Below are 23,227 nucleotides of genomic sequence, written 5' to 3' on the forward strand. Positions count from 1 at the left end.
TCCCCTCCCTAATTAGCATGACAGTGTCACCTTTTCTCCGACTCAATAGTGTGACTTTGTGCATTCAGATCATGTGTGGGTGTGAAGCTCTCTCTGCTAATGAGAGCATTAGGCATCGCAATTGAAAACTCCAGATCTGCTCAGGAGCCCAGTACGTATAGAGCTGTATATGGTGGCCGACGGCTAATTAAAACTGTGACAATAGTACTGAGTGTGTCATTATGGAGCACACAGTTGGGCCATATGCTGCTGATTGTGACCGTGCCGACCAGTCAAGTCAGCGTGAAGTTAATTAAATAAGGTTAATGGGTACATATGTATACTGAGGAACTTGACCTTTACTGTCTGGAGACGGCCACCGAGTCCGTCTACTGTCACACACACAGAGCTGCAGGAGGATCAGAGGAAAAAACATCACAAAAATGAGAATTGCACCAGAATTGGACCAAACAATACATATGTCAGCATTGTGCAAACAGTGCACCAATTTTGGTTAGTTATTTTATTTATTGATTTGAGATTCTATAAAGTACTTCCTCCTTCCTCCACACAGAGAGGCAGGAGGAAAACATGGTGACACAATGTCAGCTGCTGCATTCATGGACCAGCAGGTGATGTGTTCACTGACCTCTTCCCCCGGCTCGGCCATTTCCACGTTCTCTGGCCCTAAAACGTGCTCTGAATCGTCCTATTGAGGCGCAGTTCTCTTTACTTTAACCACTACATTCTCAGTATCCTCTTTTCTCTTAAACATTTGGGTAATTGATATTTGCATTTCCGGGTTTTACTCGTGTGTTTTCGCAGCATAGCCACGTACGTAAAGGGAGGGAGTGAGGTGTCGAGTCAAAGTAATACATAACTTAAAAAGCCCAGGCAATTCCCAGTCCTCGGTCCCCCTCTACCTGAAGGAGGTATCCAGCCTCCCCTCCTATCACAGGAAGAGACCAACAACCAACAAAGAGACTGGAGACACGCAGGGTTTAAATACACTGGGAAGGTGCAGGTGATGAGACACAGTAGGGTTCAATTAAGGGCGGAGCAGACAATCACAGAGGCGGGAAACAGACAAGGACAGGAAGTGAAGTTGACACAAGAGGCAGGGCGACTCCAAATAAAACGGAATAAATAACTACACAAAACCCAAAACCGTGACAGTAAGTCATCAAGTATGCAGTAATTCTTCCCCCGGAGTCTCCAAGATAAAGATCCTACTACGAGTGGACACATTTTGCAACTTTGAAAATATTTTAAAGATCCCCTCCAGGCATGTTTTAAAAATACCCTGCATGGTATAATAATCTTCTCAGCGACCTAGAGTGTATCCTTGATTTTTAACAAACATGTTGAATGCATTTCCCTCCTCATTTTGAAACCTGCGTTGCTTACCTCCATGTTTACCAGCGTGCAGTCTTCTTCTTCACTCTCTATAGATGTAAATATATATATTTATCTGAACTGCTGGTTGTTATGGTCCGCACTGTCTGCAGAGATGATCTAACAACATCAGGGTTTACAGAAGACTGTCCTCAACAACAATCAAACACACACACACACCTACCAATTAGGGAGCCTTGGGCTTTATCTTGCATTGGAGATCTCCGGCTCAACACTCCTCCTCCTCCTCCTCCTCCTCCTCCTCCTCCTCCTCCTCCTCCTCCTCCTCCTCCTCCTCCTCCTCCAAGCGATAGGAATCTAAAATACTCCTCTGCTGTCTGTTTTATCAGCAGCCGCTCTTAATGTGGCTCATTACTCCCACAGACTGGCTTGTAGCCAGGGGTAGAAAGATGGAGGACACCTTCAGATCCTCCCTCCTCACGCCAGCCTGCAGCGCACATCGCTACGTCCTCATTTGGAGAACATCGGTGTGTGTTTTCATAGCTGTGTTTATCCAGAGAGAGAGCCGCTGAGCTCACCGCTGTCTTTCCAGCTATTCCCCGCTCCCACACTTTCCTGTGCATCAACATCTTGAAGCTGCCTTTTAAGAGCACCACTCCCGAGCTTTTAGGATGGGAGCTGCTCATCACCTCCCCCCCCCCCCCCACACACACACACACATGTTTCTCCAGGCGCTGCTGTGATGCACGACGTCTCTGAGGTTTCTAACTGGTCCTCCGGTTGTCCTGCAGAAGATGCACAGGTGGAAAATGGAGAAAAGGAGCACTGCACTGTTTGATATACAGTTGAGAGATGTAGGTTAACAGCAGCGCTCGCAAACTCACAACATTTTCATGCTGTATTTATTTATCTAATGAATTCATAATATACAATATCAGAGAATTGATTGACACGTCAGACCTGAAAGCCTCAATAGCAGCTACTACAATCATAAGACCTATATTTGCTGGATTGCCATCGGGTATTTCGCACACTGCTTGTAACATTAAAGGACTTGTGATGAACAGTAAAATAGAAAAAAAAGATAAAAAATGTGTTCAGAATAACCAGATATTTCCTCTTTTCTAATTCCACAAATATTTCTTCCTGCAAAAGTCTGGCGCCTACATAACCCACAATGCAATTTCACTACCGATAGTTCACTTCTGAGATGTGTTATGCTAGCAGCAGCTACTGTAGCTCGAGCTCCTAACCTAACCCTCTGCTTCATTAATGAGTTTTCTAAAACCACACATCCTGAGCATTTTCATTCTCAAACGTGTGAGTCGGGATGGATGAGCCTACGCTGGTCACGGCCCCGTGCTTGTGGGTCCACATTTGGGCCGGCGGAGCAGAAATGCCCCCTCGCGAGGATGCTTCTACTACGGATACTGTTCTTTGCACTCGTATCAAGTGCATGCACCTGTTTCTTGTGTATGCAGCTTTTGAGACTAATGATACGCCATAGTTCTTTCTCCAATACAGTTCCAGGGGGGACATTTAAAAATGGAGAACTCCTGTAGGTGTAAAAGCTTGTTTCACACCACAGTGCACAACAAATAGGCAGCCTGCCACTGGTGAGTTGTGCGCCTGAAGTGATTGCTCACCACTCCGGCCCGGCGTCAAACGGCTGGAGTTCACGTTCCATCATGGCGTCCAGAGCTTCTCACCTTTACCCTCCACAGTACATTATGGTTCGCAACTCATAATGGAGACCTCTGCTCTGGGAATATAAACACCCTAAAAAGAAGGAATTGGTTGCTTTGCCCTGGGAGAAAGTGTTATTACTTTTGCTGAGTCATGAATAATTGATAAAGTTGCTGTATAATCCCTGGGTGATAACTACCCCGATCAGTGTGGAGGAAAAGGATGAAAACAGAGCCAGAAAACCCAAAAGAAAGATGACCCCCTTTACAGGATAATAAGCAGGAAGCAGCAGCAGCCGTTCCCTTCTGATAACCCCAGACCTTCCCTCCAATAGCTGTGACATAACCGCCTTTTTACACTCGCAACATCCATTTTTCTTTTGTTTGTAAATCCATCCACCTTGACAAAGTGTGCTCTGGCAGCATGCAGGGGTCCGGCTAGAGATGTGGAGTATCCCTATAGCAACAGCCACTACGAGATGTTTTATGTCGGCTGCAAAATCAGCGCCCTATCCACTGCATAGATGGATATCGGCAGCATCTCTTAGGTAAGTGATTGTGTTACAGCGGCTGACAGGACCAAAGCACATCTATTTCAGAGCAAGGTTCTTTGGATTGTGTTAGAGGGCTGAATAGAAAGCAGGTCCAGGAGCAGCTACAGAGTAACTGCTCCCCCAAATGACGGCAGGTGGTACTGCACGTCTAGGGTGTCCAGGCGCCCCTTGAAGAGCTGCTCGCGGTCTCACAGGACACACCTACGCATCAGATGTAGTTCAGCGTGCTCACACCCCCGCAGACACACACTTAGAGAAACCAGCCATCCTGCACATGAACAAACACTCCTCCACGCAGACAAATGTATGCATGTTGCTCACATCCACAGGAAAAAGAAAGACAAAAGCAGCCTATGGCCTGGCCTCCATCGAAGGATCAAGGACCAGCCATCCTCAGCACACTGTGGCCGGCTAAGTAGATGTTGAAACCATGGCCTGCGGATGTGTTCCGTAAGCTGTTCAAGCTGAAAGGAACATTTTTTTTACTATAAAATCAAGTGTCATTTTCCCTACCAGTTAGAGTCCCTTCATTTTACGCTTTAAAAAATCTCCTTAAACATTCTGACAGGCGAAATGTGCATGGAATAGCAGCATTATAGGTAAACACAAAGGACATAAGTAAATGGACTTGTACTTATAGAGCTTTTCTAGTCTTCCGACTTCTCTGTAAAAACATTGCTTTGCATTGAACCTGAACAATTTAGTTTAACCAGTACTATAAAAACTGGATGCCTCTTCAACATGTGCCTTTAAAACAGGACAATCCTTATTCAAGCCCGACAGTAAAATTCCTTTTTTTCTTTCTTATAATGCGATTATTCAGGTCAGCTGAAAAAACTACTCCAGCTGGTGTGTAGCAGGATGTACCATTTGTTGCAGAATTATCTTCCACTAGTAAATAGACAATAGTGAAATCAATTGTCTCTAATTTTGTGGCCTCTCTTCTGGCCTCTTCTCAGCTCTTGCAAAGCCAGACAGTCCTTATTTCACTGAGCAGTGTTCCTCACTGACACCTCTCTGAGCCAAAAAGCTAAATAACACCGCGTGGATCTTTTTATTACAGTGCAGACACAAAGATGAGGCCACTAATTACAGAGCAAACTGCCCTCTGCAGACACCGAATAAATATATGCTGCTAACAACACGGTTTTCAGGTCGGAGCGGTGGAAAAACTCTGCCGTACATTATCATAAACCCTTTCTGACACAAACAGACACGGTGTGTCTGCTGTGCAGAAATGGTGGTATATAAATCACCAGAGGAAAAAAGAAAAATGATGTCAAGCCAAATGTCATTTTTTAAAGAAAACTACGATGCTGAGCGGCGGCTTGACTTTTAAGGAATAGTGGCTAACCTTTTCAGGTCAGATCCACAGGGGAATGGAAATAAGTGAGAGAAAGGGCATCTGCATTCTCACTGTGCAGAGAGAGGCGGTTCTGCTCTGACAGAGCAAAGCCAGAACTCAGTGATGGCTGTTCTTGACCTCAACTAAAAATATGCTCATTAGAGCAGACTTTGGCTGAGGAATCAAAACAAGACACCTCTACGCTATAGTTCACTTCTGGTACAAATGTTTTGAGGCGCACATTTGTCTTAACAGTAAGGGCATGTTTTTTTTAATTTTTTTTTCCTTAACTAGTATGGGAATTAAATTCATGTTGAATGATTTAGCGCATCCAATCCCAAACTTCAGTGACAAATAAGTAGTGCCTCCGGTATAAGTGGAGTCTGGAGTTGCTTCCCTTGCCAACAGCTGGATTCTCCCAAAGTCACAAGATCACGCATCACACGAATATCCGTCGTAAGCCAGAGCGCGGACCAATCAGCTGCAGGCTACCACAGTCCACACAGATTCTGGAAACGTCTCTTGTACGGCTCTACTGAGCATGTGCACAGCTGAACACAAAGTTACAAGTACAGTTTACTCAAGTTACTCACATTACATGAGTTCTATCAACAGGATAGTTAGAAATAAGTAAAGTACACTAATTTACAGTCATTTAAATAAGCTAGGGTTCACCTTTTACAGTGTGGAGTGGTATGAGTGTACTGGTGACTCTGTAGAAACAATAGCGAGAGCTCATAACAGTTTCAATGTTTCACTACTATTAGCTGCTCTTTTAATATTAAACCTGAAGATTTAAATAGTAGTGGAAAAGGATATATGTTGTTTTCTGTGACCTGGTGGTGCTTACCACCTGCGGCCCATTCCTTCACATCATCTGGGCAATGTAGCTCCGTTTTTAAGTCTTATCCAAGAGTATCTGACAAGTCTGATAAACAGTGTTGTACAATTATCAGTATTAAAACGTTGTATGATTAACAACAGGCCAAGTGCACCCACAAAAGAAAAAAACACCAACCCCCATTCCCTCTTCATCCAGGGCTGTCCACTGAGAGTCTCCACATGTGTCTATGACACATAAAGCAAACGTATTAAATACAAGCAATGGCCTTGTACAATATATACCATTCATTCTCTCAATTTGCTTTTGGGGTAGTTGGCTGGCAGAAGTAGCTGCAGTTGTGAGGAAATGTAGGTCGGACATTTATGGATATTTTAGTCAAATTAAGATTAAAACTTGCATTTTTCATTGCTTTATACCAATGCTAGACACTGGTCTGTCTTCACCCACAAAGAGCTCCTTGCATTAAAACATGCAAGGAGCTGAGGGAGAAAGAAAAATAGGAAGTCAATGAAAACTATGGGAAAAAGAGCACCTTCCGCTTCGGGCAAAAGTGATAAAGCTTTCTGTTTCCATCTGCTGAAACAGCCAACATTTCCATCGTGCAGGCTGGGCTGGTGAAAACACACCATCACGGTAGCGCTGGTCTTCCTCAAATGAAGAGTATGAAAACTCTGAGAAGCTGCGCTGCAGTGCATCGCCGTTGATATGTCGAGACTGGAAATGATATGGAATAAAATGTTTTTTTGTGATGTCTGCCACACTTTGTGCAAAGGCCTGTCTGGAGAATCCCGCAGAGATGACCTTGGGTTCCTGAAAGGAGCTTAGGAGGTCCAATGTCTAAAGTGTGGAAGTGTTGACAGAGCGCCGGTCAATATCCACTCTTAAGGAGATCCTTTAAGTCGCGGGTCCACTGCAGCTGGCACGATTGACACACATATAGTGGCTGATGCAAGTCATAATGCCTTTGGAACAAAAGAGTAAATGAATAACAGAATTATTACACATTAATTACAACAGTTAATTTAATCTGCACATTGTGAATGGTTGAGACACATTGCACAAGCTCCTAAGTTCCAGTATTGCACTTATATCTAACTTCTTTAGTAGTAGCACCTGTATTGTTTACATTTGTCTAATTCACCAAATTCCAAACCGCTACCTTGAATGGACTTAATGCTGGAAGGAAGCAAAGGTTTCATGTTTCTTTTTTTTTAAACCTACTCACTGATTACCAATTTATGAAATTAGACAAATATAGTTCTGTGAAGTACTCTGGTAATGTCTTCTGCTATAGCGCAAATCAAATATTGTATACATTTTTGGGGGATTTTTATATATTGGCATATTTTTTAATTATTACAGTGTTTACTCAGCATCTACTCAGTAAATTCATACAAATTGCAATATAATTTGGATACCAACCTGTAGCTGAGGCTTGGCAAAAGACAGGTAGCGAGTGAAGGACAAACCTGCATGGTGTGTTAGTCAGCTGTGCCTTGGCATTGATTCTCCAAGTCTCTGTAACTCTCCTGGAGAGATGGAGCTTCATTCTTCCAAAAGAGTCCCTCATTTGGTGTTTGGATGATGATGGTGGAGAGAATCTCTCATGTGTGTTGAACTGGGTTGAGATGTAAATATAGACTTCGTTCACTGTTGGCCAGTTCAACAATCTTTGTGACTATAGCTCCTGCCACCCATGCTCCAATAATGAACCCTTTTTCACAGTCACTTATCTTTTCCCCTTTGCCATATTGATCCAAAGGCGAGGTACAGACAGATTCGGAGATGGATAGAGGGGAAGACAGAGAGCTAGAGAAAGATACCAGATGGTTGGATTGAGAGATGGACAGAGAGAAATAGAGGTCTGCTCCTAAGAGTGCCTCTGGGTTATCTATCAGGTGTAAATCAGTTGATGGGTTGGCTGATTGGCTGCAGGAGAAAGTTAATGATGTAGTGTAGGCTAACTTTGTTCATAAATTGAGAGGTTTAAAAGGTGTATGCCTATCTAATCGGTGTGGTTGGGTTTTTCACGCGTTGTCTCGTTTTTCTATTTCCGGTAACACTGTTAAAGGGATTTATGGTCTGTACTGTAGGCCAAGAAGCCCAAAGGCGTAATGAAAACCTCTATGAAGAAGAAATGCTTCCATTTATGCTGTCTATAAAAAAGTACAATTACAAATGATTGTTATTTTGTTCCTGTTTCCTGCACCGTTCATGGCTGATTGATGTTAGACACATATTATTTTCTTTCCATTTCAAATAACAGCATTTCATTCCTGATTGTAACCACCAATCTCTCTGCGTCACTCGGTCCTCGGTCGCACTGTGAGCTACGTCAATGACGTTAGCTGACCACAGGTAAACATGGGCCCAAGCTGCTGCCTAGCAACCCAATTCTGTTGGAACAGAATGGTACTGTCAGGTTTGACTCACCAAACAGATGGAAAAATGGTATTTCTCAGAAAAGAAACAGCGTCTTTTAGATGCGATGGCCATAAATATGTAGTCTCGTTAACACTTGGTTTATTGACCGGGGGAATATATTTAACATTACATATTTTAAAGAAGGTATTCACACAAACTTCTCATTTACAATAGTGTCAAGTAGCCTACAGATAGAAACAGGAGGCTATAAGCCATATAAATGACATAAAGATAACATACTGCATATATCATTTAAAAAGGTAAAGATGAATTAAGACACAAAAATCTTAATATGATCACTTAATACAAATGAAATATCACAAGACTTGACAAATACTGGCATTTTAATAAAGAAAGAAAAAGGGAATACTTCATTTTATTAAATGTTGAGTAATGTAGCATTTATAGTTTTAAAAAGGAGGAAAAAAAGAATAACACAAAACAATATGGCTTCCGCTTTTCGGGGCAGACCGCTGTGGAGAAGCGTGGAAATATTTCGGTTCGTTATAAAACTGTGGGGAACACAGCCTCCGACAAAGTGTGGCCGACGTGTCGAGGTTTAGTCACAAGCTCTTTGTCATACTTGTCATTGGGTAGATGTTTGTAAAACCAAGACGTAAAGTGTGACCAATAGCATAGATTTATGAAAAATGAATATAATTTGTATAAAACAAATTACAAAAAATATAGCAATACAAGATTTACGCCCAACGTGTCAGTGAAATGATGTCATTTTGGACTAAAACGTTTATTGCTAAACAGTCAAATATCCTGCCTCCATCACGTCTTTGTCACCAGTGTTTTTGCTGTCTTTTGTTCCAAAATGCAAATGTTGCTTTGTGTTGGTGTTTGTAATGTGTCTGTTCAGCGCATCTTGGCTTATGTAGGTCTATTAGTTATTTTGGTGCTGATTTATAGTTTTAACTATTATTTATTTACACTTCTAAACCTCCAGCTGAGTGTTTCTTGTTTAAAATGGACCCGTCCCTGTCGACAGTGCAAACAACCACATCGTGTTGCAGACCCTGCTTAAAATACAATAATCCTGAAGCAGATGAGCTCTATGTAAAGGGTGCTGAAGTAATACCACAGCAGTATTGTTAGTGTATGTTAGCACGATATCAATATCTACATTTATCTATACCGCTAAATGAACAGCCTTAATGCGGATAGAATACTGGAGGTAGGCGTGGTTCACACCGGAAGACACATTAAACGAGTCACTTTTCTGTGAAAGTCTTAATAGGTCGTACCTGTTTAGCTCTTTCCTAACGATTAGTTATTCTCCTTGAAAGCAGTAACAGGTTTCTGGACACTATTAGACCTTTCAGATGACATGTGTTCAGTGTTTCCCCATAGATGCTCCAACTTCCTACTAAAAACCCAAGTTAATGAAAGCCTTTGAGGCTGCTCTTTATTGAAGGTTTTTCAGAGTGACACCTCTGAAGCTGAGGTGCCTCAATCCTCACCTGTGTATTGGTGGAAAGCATTAATTGGTCAATTTTCTATGAAAGGCCAGTATTAGGCAGCAATCTGATACAGTCTGTGACATGCACTTGTTATTTCCCAGTAGAGACACTGAAACAAAACTACTGCAGGTCACCTTGGGAATCCCCCAAAAGGCAGAAATACTGCGATACCAATATTATATCTCCTTCTATATCTCATGTCCACAGAGTTTATGTTACTCAGCCACTGTAAACTTTTGGAATTCTAACTTTGCAACAGCAGTTAGTTCCAGGTGTCACAAACCAAAAACCGAGGAGCTCTGGCCCTGAAAATCCGACTTCTTCTGCAATGTGAAATATGTTCAAGTGGTAAACTTGAGCAACTCAGTATGAACTTCTGAAAGTTACTAAATAATAACAGGCAGACTGAGGCAGTGCCTGGGGAGGCTGTCTGGGGTCGTCATGTATCACAGCCGCTGAATCACTTTAGAAGCAGCTATATCAGAGCAGTTTAAAAAGAGAAACCCTTCACACGGAATCCAATCATTTGTTATTGTGAAGGGTGTTGCGCCAAAGAAGTGCTGGACAGATGTGAGCTCTTTTCAAACATGTAATCTGTTCCAATCCTGGCTTCATCGCTCCGTTTCAGTATCCTTGTCATTAACATGTCTTATCGTGTGACATCCTACATCATTCGTTTTCCTACGAAAGCATGCAACACGTGTCAATTTCCGCTCTCATTCAATGCATTCTAATGTGAAAAAGAAAAGGTCCATACAGACAGCTTGTTAAAAAAAAATACAAATGCATTCAAAAGTACAAAAATCCATTTGTGTAGCTGTTGAAATAGATGAGTTATGAAGTGATCAAGCCCTCATTAAGGATATACAATGACACTTATTCCACATGGCAGCAGCCTCAAGACATCTCAAAGGAAAAAGATAAGGTCAATTAAGACTTGTTATGGCAGTTCTGTAAACAGTCTGAGGAGATATGGGAACAGATAAAGAGATATTTAAAATAATACATACAAGGAAGTTAGCAAACAGAAAAAGAGCCAAAAGTGATGTTCCACTTTAGATGATAATAATAAAGTTCCACCTAACTTATGGCTCACTGTGGCGTAAAGGTTTCAGAATAGCAAAGAGTATGAGGTAACAATTAACTGACCTTTGCTATTGTTGTACAAAATATTAGAACTTTCATCCAGTACAAAAGAACGGTGTTGTGTGCGGTTTTGTGCGGCTTTGTAAGTTTCTTTAAAACTATAGGTTATATATAAGTTATTTTTCAAAGAATGCGGGGTTTTTAAAAGCATTTTTTAGCCATTCTAACATTAATGTGTGTGAAAAATGCCTTTTACAACAAGCAATTATTTCAAGTTGTTTTATTGGCATGTCCAATTACAGGGAAGCAGTTGGTTGGCAATGAAAATCTTAGAACTCAGACTCCCTTCAACTGTGCTCTTACAGAGAAAAAATACGTCAACAGACAAGGACAAAATCCAAATAAAATAGAATAAAATAAAAATTGCAGAGGCTAAAATAAAGGTATAAAATATCAAGTAAAATATAATATAGTGTTAGCTTGGAAAACGTATAAACTATATTGTATATATACATATATATGTGTATATACACACAGTGATGGTGGTTGGGGTCCCTGATCATCCTGTTGGCCTCCATACTGCACTGAAATCCTCCACTGATGGCAGTTCGCTGAGCAGTTTTCTGTGGAGCCTTACCGTCGAGGGCGGTGCTACTGCCATACCAGATGGTGATGCAGCCGGTCAGGATACTCTCCATGGTGCACCTGTAAAAGTTGCAGAACAAGAAAAAAAAGCTGTTGTTTTTCCGTCTTAGTCCGTGTGGTGAGTCCAGGTCAGACCCTCACTGACTCTCTTGATGTTGATGGGTCCTTCTCCCCTGTCGTGTTTCAACAGTGGTTGTAAGCAGCTCAGCTCCACTCATCAGCCCAAAATGAAGACATTAGGGGAAAGAAACAGTTTTCTATTTTCACAGCCAAAATTGGATAAAGATAAACTGACAGCAGAGACATTCATTATTTATTTGATTAAATGATAGATGTCATGAAAGGTAGCAGCTCTGGACAACAATGGATGTTATCTCAACTTTCACTTTTTCAGCAAATAAGATAAGTAATGATATTCTGTATTTCTCTTTTTCAACAAATCTCATGTGCAGAACCAAACTAACAAAGAACACATCCTACTAACGAGTACTGTGTGTATATCCAACACAGCGTCATGGCAGCTTGTGAAATAGTCCCAAAATGCGGTTAAAAGTCCTCCACCCATCCAACTCCCATCCCACCAATAACTCTGCCTGTTGCTTAGTCACATGGTTGGTTTTAATTTGTGTGTCTGCCACCATTAAGGAACCTAATTGACTTTTCATTGGTATTATTTTCATGCTGAGCAAAATAAAATTAAAAAAACGACAATTTGTGTCCCTGTACACAAAACCAATAGATGCATTTTGTGACTGGTACTGGGCTGTTATGTCAAAGCCTGATACAGCCCCACCTCCCTCATGTACTTCAGGTTTCCCATGGCAATCTTCATACGCATACATGGCCAATTAAACTGATTCTAAGAGGAAGACATTGCCATGTATCTAAACCAAATGGTAATGAACTTGCATTTAAATACTCCCTTTCTAGCCTCCCGACCACTCAAAGCTTCATACGTAACACATGCGTTCGTGCACTTCAGTATCTTCTTCCCCCAAGGACACTCTTGAGGACTGGAGGAGCCGGGGTAGACGACCCGCTCTATCTCCTGAGCCGCAGCCACAAATATCAACTCATTTATTCAAATCAAATCTGAACTACATACTCTAGAATTAATCAAATCAACGGACTAACATGAGAATAGACATTTTAGTCAACAGGCCGAGGGTATGGGAAAGAGTAAGGAATGCATTTCAATCAGCTCTGTAATGTGCTCTTGGTGTAATATGGTGTTGAAGGCTATTTCCTGTGACTGAGCTAATTATGCGGGCTTCCCTGCTCAGCATTTCCAGGCCGACTGCGATCAATGAAATTATCTGAACGTCCCACTTTGACCAGGGGGTCTAAACACAACACTGGAATGGCTAATGTCAGTCTGTGGCGGCCTCTCTGGGTATTGATCATTCTGTACACACTGCGCTCTGAGGGTACTCTCTATTTGCTCTCGTGCTGTGATTGAAATTGAAAACAGAGAATGCCTCGCGGCCTCCTGTTTATAATCAGTTTGTATGTTGTTCAAATTAGTCAGGACATGGCATCTGCCTCCTTAGAGACTTGCCTGCCCTACAGCATACGAGCATGAAATGATGTTACGTGTGTTATGTGTAATGCATGGGGGAAAAGGATTCCCTCTGAAAATTACACAGCAGAGAAATGACAGCAGCTGTTATGTCCGACTCCACTGGTTTATTTTAAATAAGATTCAGCCCGATCAAACGGCAGCTACATGTCGACTGATAACAAATAATGCCACTGTGCCATTGCAAAAAAGTCTCACTTGTAGCGAGGCAATTTTCAAAATGACACGGCTGTGATATTTTTGAAGAGATAAATCTCTCATCCCTGAATTGTCTGTTGGATTTCATGGTTTGTGAGCATATTTGTATGGCAAACTGTACATCACGTAAACATAATATATGACTACAAAAACAACATGGTCTCACTGTGTCCTTAGTTTTGCAGGAACAGTCCCCCCTATAAGTAAAGAATGCCAACTAATAACAAAGTATGTGTCTTTCCCACCATTTTCAATTTGAGTCAATACATAAGCTGTGTAGTGGCTGCTAGGAACAGGTTTTTCAGAATGATTTGAAGGAATATGATCATTTAAGAGTTGATATTTCTGTATATTTCTGTATATTACGACCCCAAATCACTAGAGACCACGTATGGCACTAATATTATCTCGTGAACTTCATGTTTAATATGCATATCCATATGGCAGATCAGAGTGATCATTTTCTTTTTTTTCTTTTTATATTTTAGTGAGCTGTTTCTTTAAAGTAGGCGGGAGTCACATCAAACCCTTGGATCTTGACACCAGCAGTGATTACATGTTAGATTTTGGCAAATTGAACATGTTTTATTCAAATTATTATTCATGAAAATCGTTTTTTACTTTCAGATGACATAAATGTACAAAGAAACGTACTAAACCTCTCCACCAGTTTGTAACAGGTAGTCAGGGTTACTCATTAGGAAATACAAATTCATAACAGAAAGCCTAAATTACAAACTGGAGGAGTGGAGTATGAACGATGTGGGTAATGGCGGTGAAATGTAATGCAATGATGCAATTAGATGCATTAAGGGGAATGTATAATCCAGTGTTTATGGAGCTTCACTCATACTGGGGTCTAAATATCAGCCTCTGCTGCTTTCTCTTCTTCATTTTTCTCTTGTGAGACAACTTATGGAAATGCAGTGCCCCTAAATTACTGAGCGGTGTGGTAACAAACAGCAATCCAGCTGGACCGAATGCAATATAGAATATTATGATCAATGTTTAAAAAAGCTTTTTCTGAGAAAGTAAGATGAGATTTTACATCGATCCAAGGTCAACGCCGTTTTCCATCCATGCCGGTGTTACAAAAATGCTTTTCAAGATGACAATAGTGTGTGTGGTTTTAAGACCATGTGTGGAGTGAAACACAGAAATAGCTCATGAAGCCCAGATCTAGCTTGAGTTTAGTCATTGATTAGATTTGTAAGAAGAGCCCGGAGGCTGTGCTTTAGTGGAATGTAACGTCGTGGAACAAAGGCAAGATGAGAATAGGTTTCAGGGCTAATAATGACACAAAAGCCCTGGTGTCTTTTCCTTCCAATTCAGAAATGGATTCCCAGCTTTATTTTTGGATCAAATTATAAATATTTAATCAGTCTGAAAAACCCACAGTATGAGGACGCAGCCTTGTAACTAGCTTCAAGGCAAGTAGCAATAATTCATGACCATTTCTATTTGATGTTTATAATTTTATCAGTGAAAGAAGGGACATTCTATGCCTGTTATGCAATAGAATGAAGTACAAGTACATCCCTAATGATAAGTGAGCCTACAGATCTTCCAGAGATGCTGAACCGTATGTTCACATCTGGTACTAACATGTCACCTGTAGCTCAATATTGTGTTGTAACTGCAGAGCTGAGGATTTTTGTCACGCCCTTGTGCTCTGCACAGGCCTCGCGTGCAAAATGTAACAGTCACGTGTCCATAGTTCTGCCCCGAAGTTAAACCAGCATTTCTTCAGCCGACGTAGGTGGAGCCAAAGCGGCCCACAGCTACAACACGTAGCTATCGTGTTATATTGTCGAGGCTTCGCCCCATAAGAGCTGTGGCAGTTGGGTTATACGCTCCAGATCAGCTGTCTAGCACATTGACCACTGAATGTTGTCCGTCATCTGGCGATATGTGCTTTCCTACGCTGTGACAAGACTGTGTGGATGGAGCGATCACAAATGATCAAAATGCACTTTTTCATGGTTCATAAACATAAATATGTGTGTCTACAGATCCCCAAAGTTTATCCTGGTCCATCTAAACTTGATCCGAAATAGGTTCCGAATTAAGGTTTTGTCATTTTGATGTTCTTTCAGTTATCAGTTTATTTAGCAGTCTGTTTGTCTGTCAACGCTGCGCTGCTAACGCGGCTAGCTTCAATCGTAGGTACACCCGCTGGAGAATTGTTCTATTATGCAACACAGAGAGAGACTCTGTGAAGGTTAAGCCTCAATTGAAGCCAGTTAAGTAACGATTGATGTTGTGTCTTTAGGCTGCACCAAATCACCAAGACAAATTCCTTGTATGTGCTACTAGGCTATAAAAAGATTAGCAAGCTTTTGGTGCTCACAACACAAGTTACACTCCAAGTCAAATGCTCTGTGCAGTTCATTTCTTCCTCCATACAAACGGATTCATCATTGTTGACACCGTCTGTAGCTGATGCCATAACTCCACGTGTAAGATTAGGATGTTGTAGTAAACTATCACTTTTCCTCCTGTCGCACTTAATGTGATACTCCTTGATATTGTTACATGACAGTCTAATGTTTTACAGGCCATCTGAGTGACCTGATACTCGGTCGGGGACCGTAACGCGCTCATTCATTCTGGTGCCACAATAAGTTGCATTCTAAAAGGTGAGGAATCAAAAGGAACTGGGAGAAGCTCGAGGCCACAGTCACTGAAAGTATAGGCATCCATTCCGTTGCGAACAGATCCACCTTCGCCATCCCAAACCTGTCCACCTGTTGTCGGACGGACCTCGGCGAGACATTAAATCTGCAGTGCGGTGCTGTACCTTACGGATGGACGCAGCTCAGATGGAGAGCAGCCTTGGCTGAGTGCACACCGCCCTGACGGTTGATGTATGCTCCCGCTGTCATGTTGCTTCAGCACTTTCAGTGCTGTGGACAGCTCCAGACAGTTTATGTGGAGGGATGGGGCCTCACCCTGTAAAGGCCCGGGGTGATCCAGACCCCGCCGCTTCCAAGGGCCGTGGATTTCAGTGCTAGCAGCGTCCTCTCTCCCTGTGGGGATGGACTGTCCTCAGTGCGTCAGGGGTCTGAGGTGATGTTAGCAAACCCACCCAATCTCGTTCACCATGCTTTGTGGGCGTGAGTCTTTGCCGTGTCATCACCATTCATACCGACAAAACCAATTGTTTATGATTCAATTGTTGACAATAGCACAAAGATCTTCATAGCTCTAGCCTCCTAATCTTGCTTTCAAACCCTAAAGGGTTAGCGGTCTCAAAATCCTGTGGGAAACCGTCATCAAGCTGGATGCTGGATAGTCTTTCAAGGAGAAAGGGCTTTTGGTGATTTATTGTAGGTCCTAATGGAAGCTAAGCCTTGGGATGCTCCTATCTTGTACAGTAGTTGGATGTGAAGTTGTCCAATTACACCAAGGTCCCAGAACCTTTAGCCCTTTTCCTTCAAGTAAACTTGTCCCATTGCAGAAAGTGATTGAATTTCGACTGGGCCTAAATGTGATACTGTTGTTGTTTTTTTCTTCCTCCCCTGCCTGAGCATCCGTTCTAAGAATCACAATTACAATTTTTCCTCCTCCTTCCTCCTGAAGGATATCCAATTTTCCCTTCCTCAAATAGTTTGTCTGCCATTTTCCTCTGGAGACACCGTGAGATTTCAGAAATTGCCTGAGACGACAGGCTACCGCTCATTCCTGTGATCCGTGCAATGTGCTTTTTTTTTTTTTTTTTTTGCACATCTGCTGCCTCTGAATGTAACATCCTCACACGGGGCCTAAAACTGTGCCGCCACTTTAGCCTAAACTCAATCTGTGATCGAATGTAATTCAATCAAGGCTGCTTGTTGTGTATTTGCGTAGGGAAGCTTTCTCCCTTTGTTGTCTGTCAGTAACCGATCTTTAATTAGTCTCGCAGGATCTGGGCGTTGCGATAAAACGCCTCTAATACTGAGCTGACATCACAACGACTCGTGTTCCGATGAGGCGAGTAATCCTCGTCTTCTCACCCTCTGCTGTGCAGATCTGCAGTGATATGACCGGCCCATGTTTACACCGTGGTGATGTGATTGTCCTAATGGCCTCTCAAGCGAGCCGTCGCCTCCCTCCCCTTACATCTGTCACGTCCAGTCTGTTGTCCTCACTGCCTCTCTGCTCAGCTTTCAATTTCACTTTCTCTCGCCCGGCCGCTGCGTTTCGCTTTTTTTTTTCGATCAACAGGAACTATTTGATCTTTCAACAGATTTACTTTATCTGTATGACCTTGTGATGTCTTTCCAACTTCACTTGTGTGGCGGTGTAGAGAGAGAGAGAGAGTGTGTGTGGGGGGGCTTTCTCCTCAATCTGCCCATAAAAAAAGCCTTTAGGACTTTATCAGCTGGCCCGAGCCCTGACAAGTATAATCACACCCCATACATGCCCCCACCCCACCCTGTTCCTGCACCACCTCCTCCGGTGGATGTGACTCAGATAATGTTCCTTCAGCATTTTTCTGAAAGTACCTCTTAATTATAACTTTGCTCTGTACAATGAGTCTGATATCTGAAATTGGACTTTTTCATTTCTTTTATCCGAGAATGTCATGGAGCGTGTGTCCCACACATGTGCTCTCTCTCTCTCTCTCTCTCTCTCTCTCTCTCTCTCAGCTTTGCTTCCTCGCCACCGGCTCTCCACTGAATAACTACCCCATCCTTTATCTCGGGGAATAATTAAATCACAGCTCAATGCTAAAGCATCATGACTTTGACCTCTACTGGTACTTGAACAATGTTTGCTCCTGTAAATGTGTCCCTATTCAGGTTCAGCTCAAATCCTACTTTTGATGTGTCTTTAAAGGAGTTGCATTCAACATTCTAAACATTTAAATAGCAGCAAACAACTTTTTGCTATAAGATATGTTGAGAGCTGTGGAGAGGCAATCGAAATGATCCCAATTTCAGATCTTGCACCTTTTAAGCGATATGCATGCGTTAAGGGTTTGCTGTTTGTTTTCATATTATCTGTTCATTATGTCTTATATTGCCACTAAACTGCCACTTGTTTGTGTGTGAAGAGTTTCCAATCATCTGCAATGAGGTCTGTGAACTGTATTTAAATAGCTTAAAGTGCTTTCCTGCAGTGTTTCCATTTTATGTAACTTTACACTTCAACTCAACTAAATGGTTGAAGTTAGCTTAACCTGCTACAACCTAGTAACTTCAAATAATGAATAGCTAGTGTGTGACAGGGGCCACACTGTCTGGTGTATACTCGTAATTACTGTTTTATGACTGGAGCAGCTTTATGGATGCAGGTCCTTTCAGTCAGATCATCATCGTGAACTCGGCATCAAGGGAGCGAGTCACACTGTGACTCATTCATTGAGACGCTGAAACATTTCTGCTGCTTCAAAATTATCAATGCATCTCTGTTAATCCGTCGCCAAACAAAATGCATTATCCTCCCTCCATTATGTCAGCGGCCCACTGACACCATCGCCTCCTCTGATGGAGTTCAGCTCTGTTTTTCCTCCACAGCGCGTAACCCACCTAATCCACTTTAGTCTATACTTAATCATAAGCAACACTAAAGGAGCGAGAAATCTTTGCTGATGTGCCAGAACAGCAGAGGCGCGAGAAAGAAACCGCAGAAGGTTCCAATGGCGAAGGGGTCCATGGGAAATAAATGCTGACTGAAGTGGTTGCAGAGGAAGAATTGCACTCCAGGGACACTGCTTTAGGCGGGAAAACGACAAAGTAGGGCTAATAATAAAAGCGCACTCTGATTTATTCTTTGGTTTATGATAGGACAGACTATCAGACGTCCCATGGGAGGAATTTCATTACAACTTTTGGGGTTGAAATAGCTACTTTGCATTCAGGATATTCAGGATCTTTATCAATCTACATGCAAAGATGTGTTTTCTTATATTTTAGAGGCAGCTGCGGATGTGAGGTGTGTGCTTTGTTCCAACAGACCTTGAGTCTTACCTTGTGCAAAAGCTGCCACAGCGTCACACAGTGTAATTGGGCTCCTGTGTTGCTGTGTTGTTGTCGGGCGGCTGAAGCTTCCAGACTGAACAAGTTGTAATGTTTTGTCAATAGGACACAGCAATTGAACCTTACGGGTCTGAAGGGACAAGAATCATTGTTCGCATGATGATGTGGGACAATGATTCGCCAAAATGTGGCTCAATGAGCCGGTGAATTTTTACTCCACCTCCAGACCCTGCAGTCTGGTAAATATGCACGTTACAGAATGTAATATCATATTGACAACTTCTATCGCTTAGTATGCATACAGTGTTTTTTGGCAGTGGTGGAAAGTAACATAGTACATTTACTCAGATACTGTAAGTAAGTACAATTCTGAGGTAGTTCTATAGCCTACTTTACTTGAGTATTTCTGCTTTTCTATACATCACAGAGGTAAATGTACTTTTTACTGCATTGTTTTCTGGGGACCCGCTTTTTAAAAATGATAAACCATCGCGACCCAATTCTTATCAATAAATCATCAGCAGATGCATACGCTGAACGTTCCTGACTATTTGTACTGCCGTTTCCTGAATCACCTTATCTTTAATTAATAGGCAAACCGGACATTTTGAAGAGATATACTTTTCATAAATCACAACTTCCTCTCATGCATGTTATTGAAAATACATCAACGTTAAATACTTTATATATGAGACCAAATAAAGTTTACAGGCTATCTCATTCTTTTCATTTCCTGTCATCAGTTGAACGCACAGATCACACACTAGCATTTCATATTAGATTCAGTGTTACAACAGTGCAGAAGAATACAAACATTTACGCCCCCTCATGTTGCTTGAGACCTCCGTTTCTTTTGTTCTGTATTTGAGGATTCCTTTGTGAAGATTTTTAACTTCTTTTAACTTTTAACTTCCCATCTTCTGTGTGTGTGTGTGTGTGTGTCACTTCCTGTCATTTACTTACTTTGCAGATTGAGATTTAAATCAGAAGTTAATCAACTAGATACCCTACACTTTTCATATGTACAAATGAAATGAAATTAGCTCAATCTTTACCAGCTGCAACATTAATAAAGAGATGAACACAGCAACTTAAAAGTATATTTCGATGCTTGTGATTTTGTAATGCATTCAAGATTTGAAATGCAGGACTTTTTTTTGCTATTTGTTATTTGTGTTTTTATTTGGTATATGTTCTGAATAAAACCTTGTAAAAAAAGAAAAATACAAGGCCAACAATAGCAACATGCTCTTTAACCACAAGAGCATCAAAGATATGGCATCGGAGCAGTTAACGCTAACCGTTCACACTGACCAGAATGTGTGGAGGTTTTATTTTGAAAGTCCCGAGCGGAAAGAGAAACTTGTTGTTACTGTATCCGATTCCCTCTTGACGCCGACGCAACCGGAAGTGTGACAACAGTAAAGGTTCCGTGTTTACATCGAGCAGTTGGAGTTAGAGCTGTGTAGTTCTCCGTGAATAAAACAAATGGAAACGAGTGAACGCTGAAGACGGTACGTCCTCTTCTAGATTCACGTAGCGTCACTAGTGAGCTAGTTAGCTAGCGTTAGCTTAGTTCTGTGACGAACTGCCATGTCCGTCTGTGCAGGTGCTGGAGATGCCCGTCCTGAACTTGTCCTTCGCCGCGTGTGGTTTCTTGGGGATCTACCACCTGGGCGCTGTGGGGGCCTTCCTCCGCCACGGGGACAAGCTGCTGGGCTCCCTCGGGGCCTGTGCGGGGGCCTCGGCCGGGGCCCTGGTGGCTGCAGTGCTGATCACGGCTCCTGAGAAGCTGGAGGTTAGTGTTCGCCTCCTCGGTGGGGTTGGGGGAACCATCAGAGGGTCTTTGAGGGGTTTCCAGAGGACCCAGAGAGAAATGCGCAAATACATTTATATATAATTTAGAAAAATAAACAGTAACTTGTAGTCGTAAGTTTCACTGTGATCAGTATTATTTCCTCCTCTGTAGTGCTGTTCTCACACTCAGCATCAAATATTCATCCTCTTAATTTGTAACTCTTAAAAAATGTATAAAGTAACATCCAAAGATGATATTTGGAGAACACATGGATAACTTAATTTAGATTTTAAATAAAGATATGACTTCATAATTTAAAGTTGATGAACTGTATCTGTCATGTTATATTTACGGCCGCTGGACTGGCTTCAGATTCCCTAAATTCCCTAAATGTCCCTCCATGTTCCAGTCAGAGCTTCCTTGAGTTACCCGGTAACTTTACAGGTTATGTCTGCCACAGATTACCAATCATCCAAAGTACTGAGACGTGAACATGGTCCGCGTGACTGAATAAGTAGAGCTGAATGAGGTGTGATGTTCTCCTCCAGGACTGTAAAGAGTTCACGTACGGGTTCGCTGACGGCGTGAGACGACAGCGCTTTGGAGCCGTCACACCGGGATACAACTTCATGCTCACGCTGCGGTAACGACACCCTGAAACCACAACTCAAGACAAAAATCTCATTTGTATTAAGGGTGTCATGATTTATCTTCTTTGGGTGTGTGTGTGTGTTGTGTGTCCAGGGAGGGGATAGAAGAGATCCTGCCCAGCGAGGCTCACCGTCTGGCCACCGACCGCCTCCACGTCTCGCTAACGCACTCCAGAAGTGGCAAGAACCACATCATGTCCAAGTTCACCTCCAGGGAGGAGCTCGTGACGGTACACACACTCCCACGTCCACCGGCTGCTGGAGGACCATGGCCTCACGCGTCGCCTGTGGGGTCGACGAGTGTCCACTCGCTGATGAAATGACTCTGCTGTGTTCCCTCTCCAGGCTCTGCTGGCCAGCAGCTTCGTGCCCGTCTATGCTGGACTCAAAGCGGTGGAGTTAAGAGAGCAGGTAAGAATAGAACAAGGGTGCCGTCATAAAACATAGATCCCAAATTCTACTTTAAATAACTTGGATTACAGCATAATGCTCGCATCTAAATCCTCATTGAGGCCCATCGGCTGAATTGTATCTCAAGCGTCAATCCAAAAAAAGCTCCCTTTGGCATATCTTTCTTTCCATATCTCCCCCTCTTCAATTCAACGTGTTCAATGCGCTGGGATGGAAAAGAAGGCACAATTGCTACACGGATGATTCCCGTCTTTAAGGGGAGCTGAAAGAGTCCGTTAGCCTCGTCAATACACTGTGGAGCGTCGCCTCGGTCCATAAATCCCTCACTAGAAGGACATATGAGCCTAAAGAAGGGACTCTTGGGTAAACTCTATTTCATGACTCCTCACAGACTCTGGTTGTGTTTCACTAGAGATGGATCGATGGCGGGTTCACTAACAGTCTGCCTATTCTGCCCACGGGACGCACCGTCACTCTGTCTCCGTTCGCCGGGCTGCAGGACGTGTGTCCCGTCCACAGGGGGCGCTTCAACACTCAACTCAGGCTGGCCAACATGAACGTGATGGTGAGCACTGGGTCCTCCGATCAAGTCCGTCTAGCAGCACTATTCAAACAAGCCGTGTGTGTGTGTGACATGTAGTGTACATGTGTTGGACGTCTCAAAGCAGAAGCACATAAAACTGTCTGCATGACCAGAGGAGAGGGGGAAATCAAATATGTACTCGCTCTCTCGTTCCCTCAGTTCTCCGTGGAGAACATCAAACGTCTGAACCAGGCTCTGTTCCCGCCGTCCCACCGCAGCATGCGGTCCTTATGTGAGGATGGGTTCAACGACGCGGTGCGGTTCCTGAAGAGGGAGGACTGGATGAGCTGAAGACCATTTACTACGTGCTGTGTTTATTCCCTGTGATTTCACTTTTTCAAATAAAATAATAATTAAAAAGGATCCAGTGGCCGTTTCCTGTGTCGGTTTGTGAGGTAAATCGTAAAAGCATCAACGCCTCAGTGTATATGTATGAAGCAGATGATGAAAGAGTGTGTGTGTGTGTCATTGTCAGATAAGTGTTATCACACACACACATTCTGGGCCTTTTCTTCAGCAGCTGAACGTGATGAAATGCCCTCATGTGAACATCAATTTCACACGGAGGCATTTCATTTCCCCTAGCTTGAAGCAGTGAAGGTGGGGGGGCGGGGGGGGGGGGGGGGGGGTGTATTAGATATCGCAGCACTTCACAGGA

General features: G+C 42.7%; 1 protein-coding gene across 1 annotated transcript; it reads left to right on the plus strand.

Moving 5' to 3' along the window:
* The first annotated feature begins 20,526 nt into the window (after window positions 1-20,526).
* Window positions 20,527-22,922, plus strand: pnpla4 (patatin-like phospholipase domain containing 4). Its single transcript, XM_079185445.1, has 7 exons — window positions 20,527-20,641; window positions 20,737-20,925; window positions 21,474-21,568; window positions 21,670-21,805; window positions 21,921-21,986; window positions 22,399-22,551; window positions 22,729-22,922. Exons 2-7 carry the CDS (start codon window positions 20,746-20,748, stop codon window positions 22,858-22,860), a joined length of 762 nt encoding a protein of 253 aa, XP_079041571.1. The 5' UTR covers window positions 20,527-20,641; window positions 20,737-20,745; the 3' UTR covers window positions 22,861-22,922.
* Window positions 22,923-23,227: the final 305 nt, after the last annotated feature.

The sequence above is a fragment of the Pholis gunnellus genome, assembly GCF_910591455.1.
Source record: "Pholis gunnellus genome assembly, chromosome: 24".
Classification (NCBI taxonomy): Eukaryota; Metazoa; Chordata; class Actinopteri; order Perciformes; family Pholidae; genus Pholis; species Pholis gunnellus.

What these genes read in the sequence shown, in the direction of transcription:
- pnpla4 (XM_079185445.1), top strand. Translation starts at nt 20,746, where the DNA reads ATGCCCGTCCTGAACTTGTCCTTCGCCGCGTGTGGTTTCTTGGGGATC. An exon ending in CCAGGGAGGAGCTCGTGACG is followed by an intron (nt 21,806 to 21,920) that starts GTACACACACTC and finishes TTCCCTCTCCAG; the next exon opens with GCTCTGCTGGCCAGCAGCTT. An exon ending in CGGTGGAGTTAAGAGAGCAG is followed by an intron (nt 21,987 to 22,398) that starts GTAAGAATAGAA and finishes GTGTTTCACTAG; the next exon opens with AGATGGATCGATGGCGGGTT.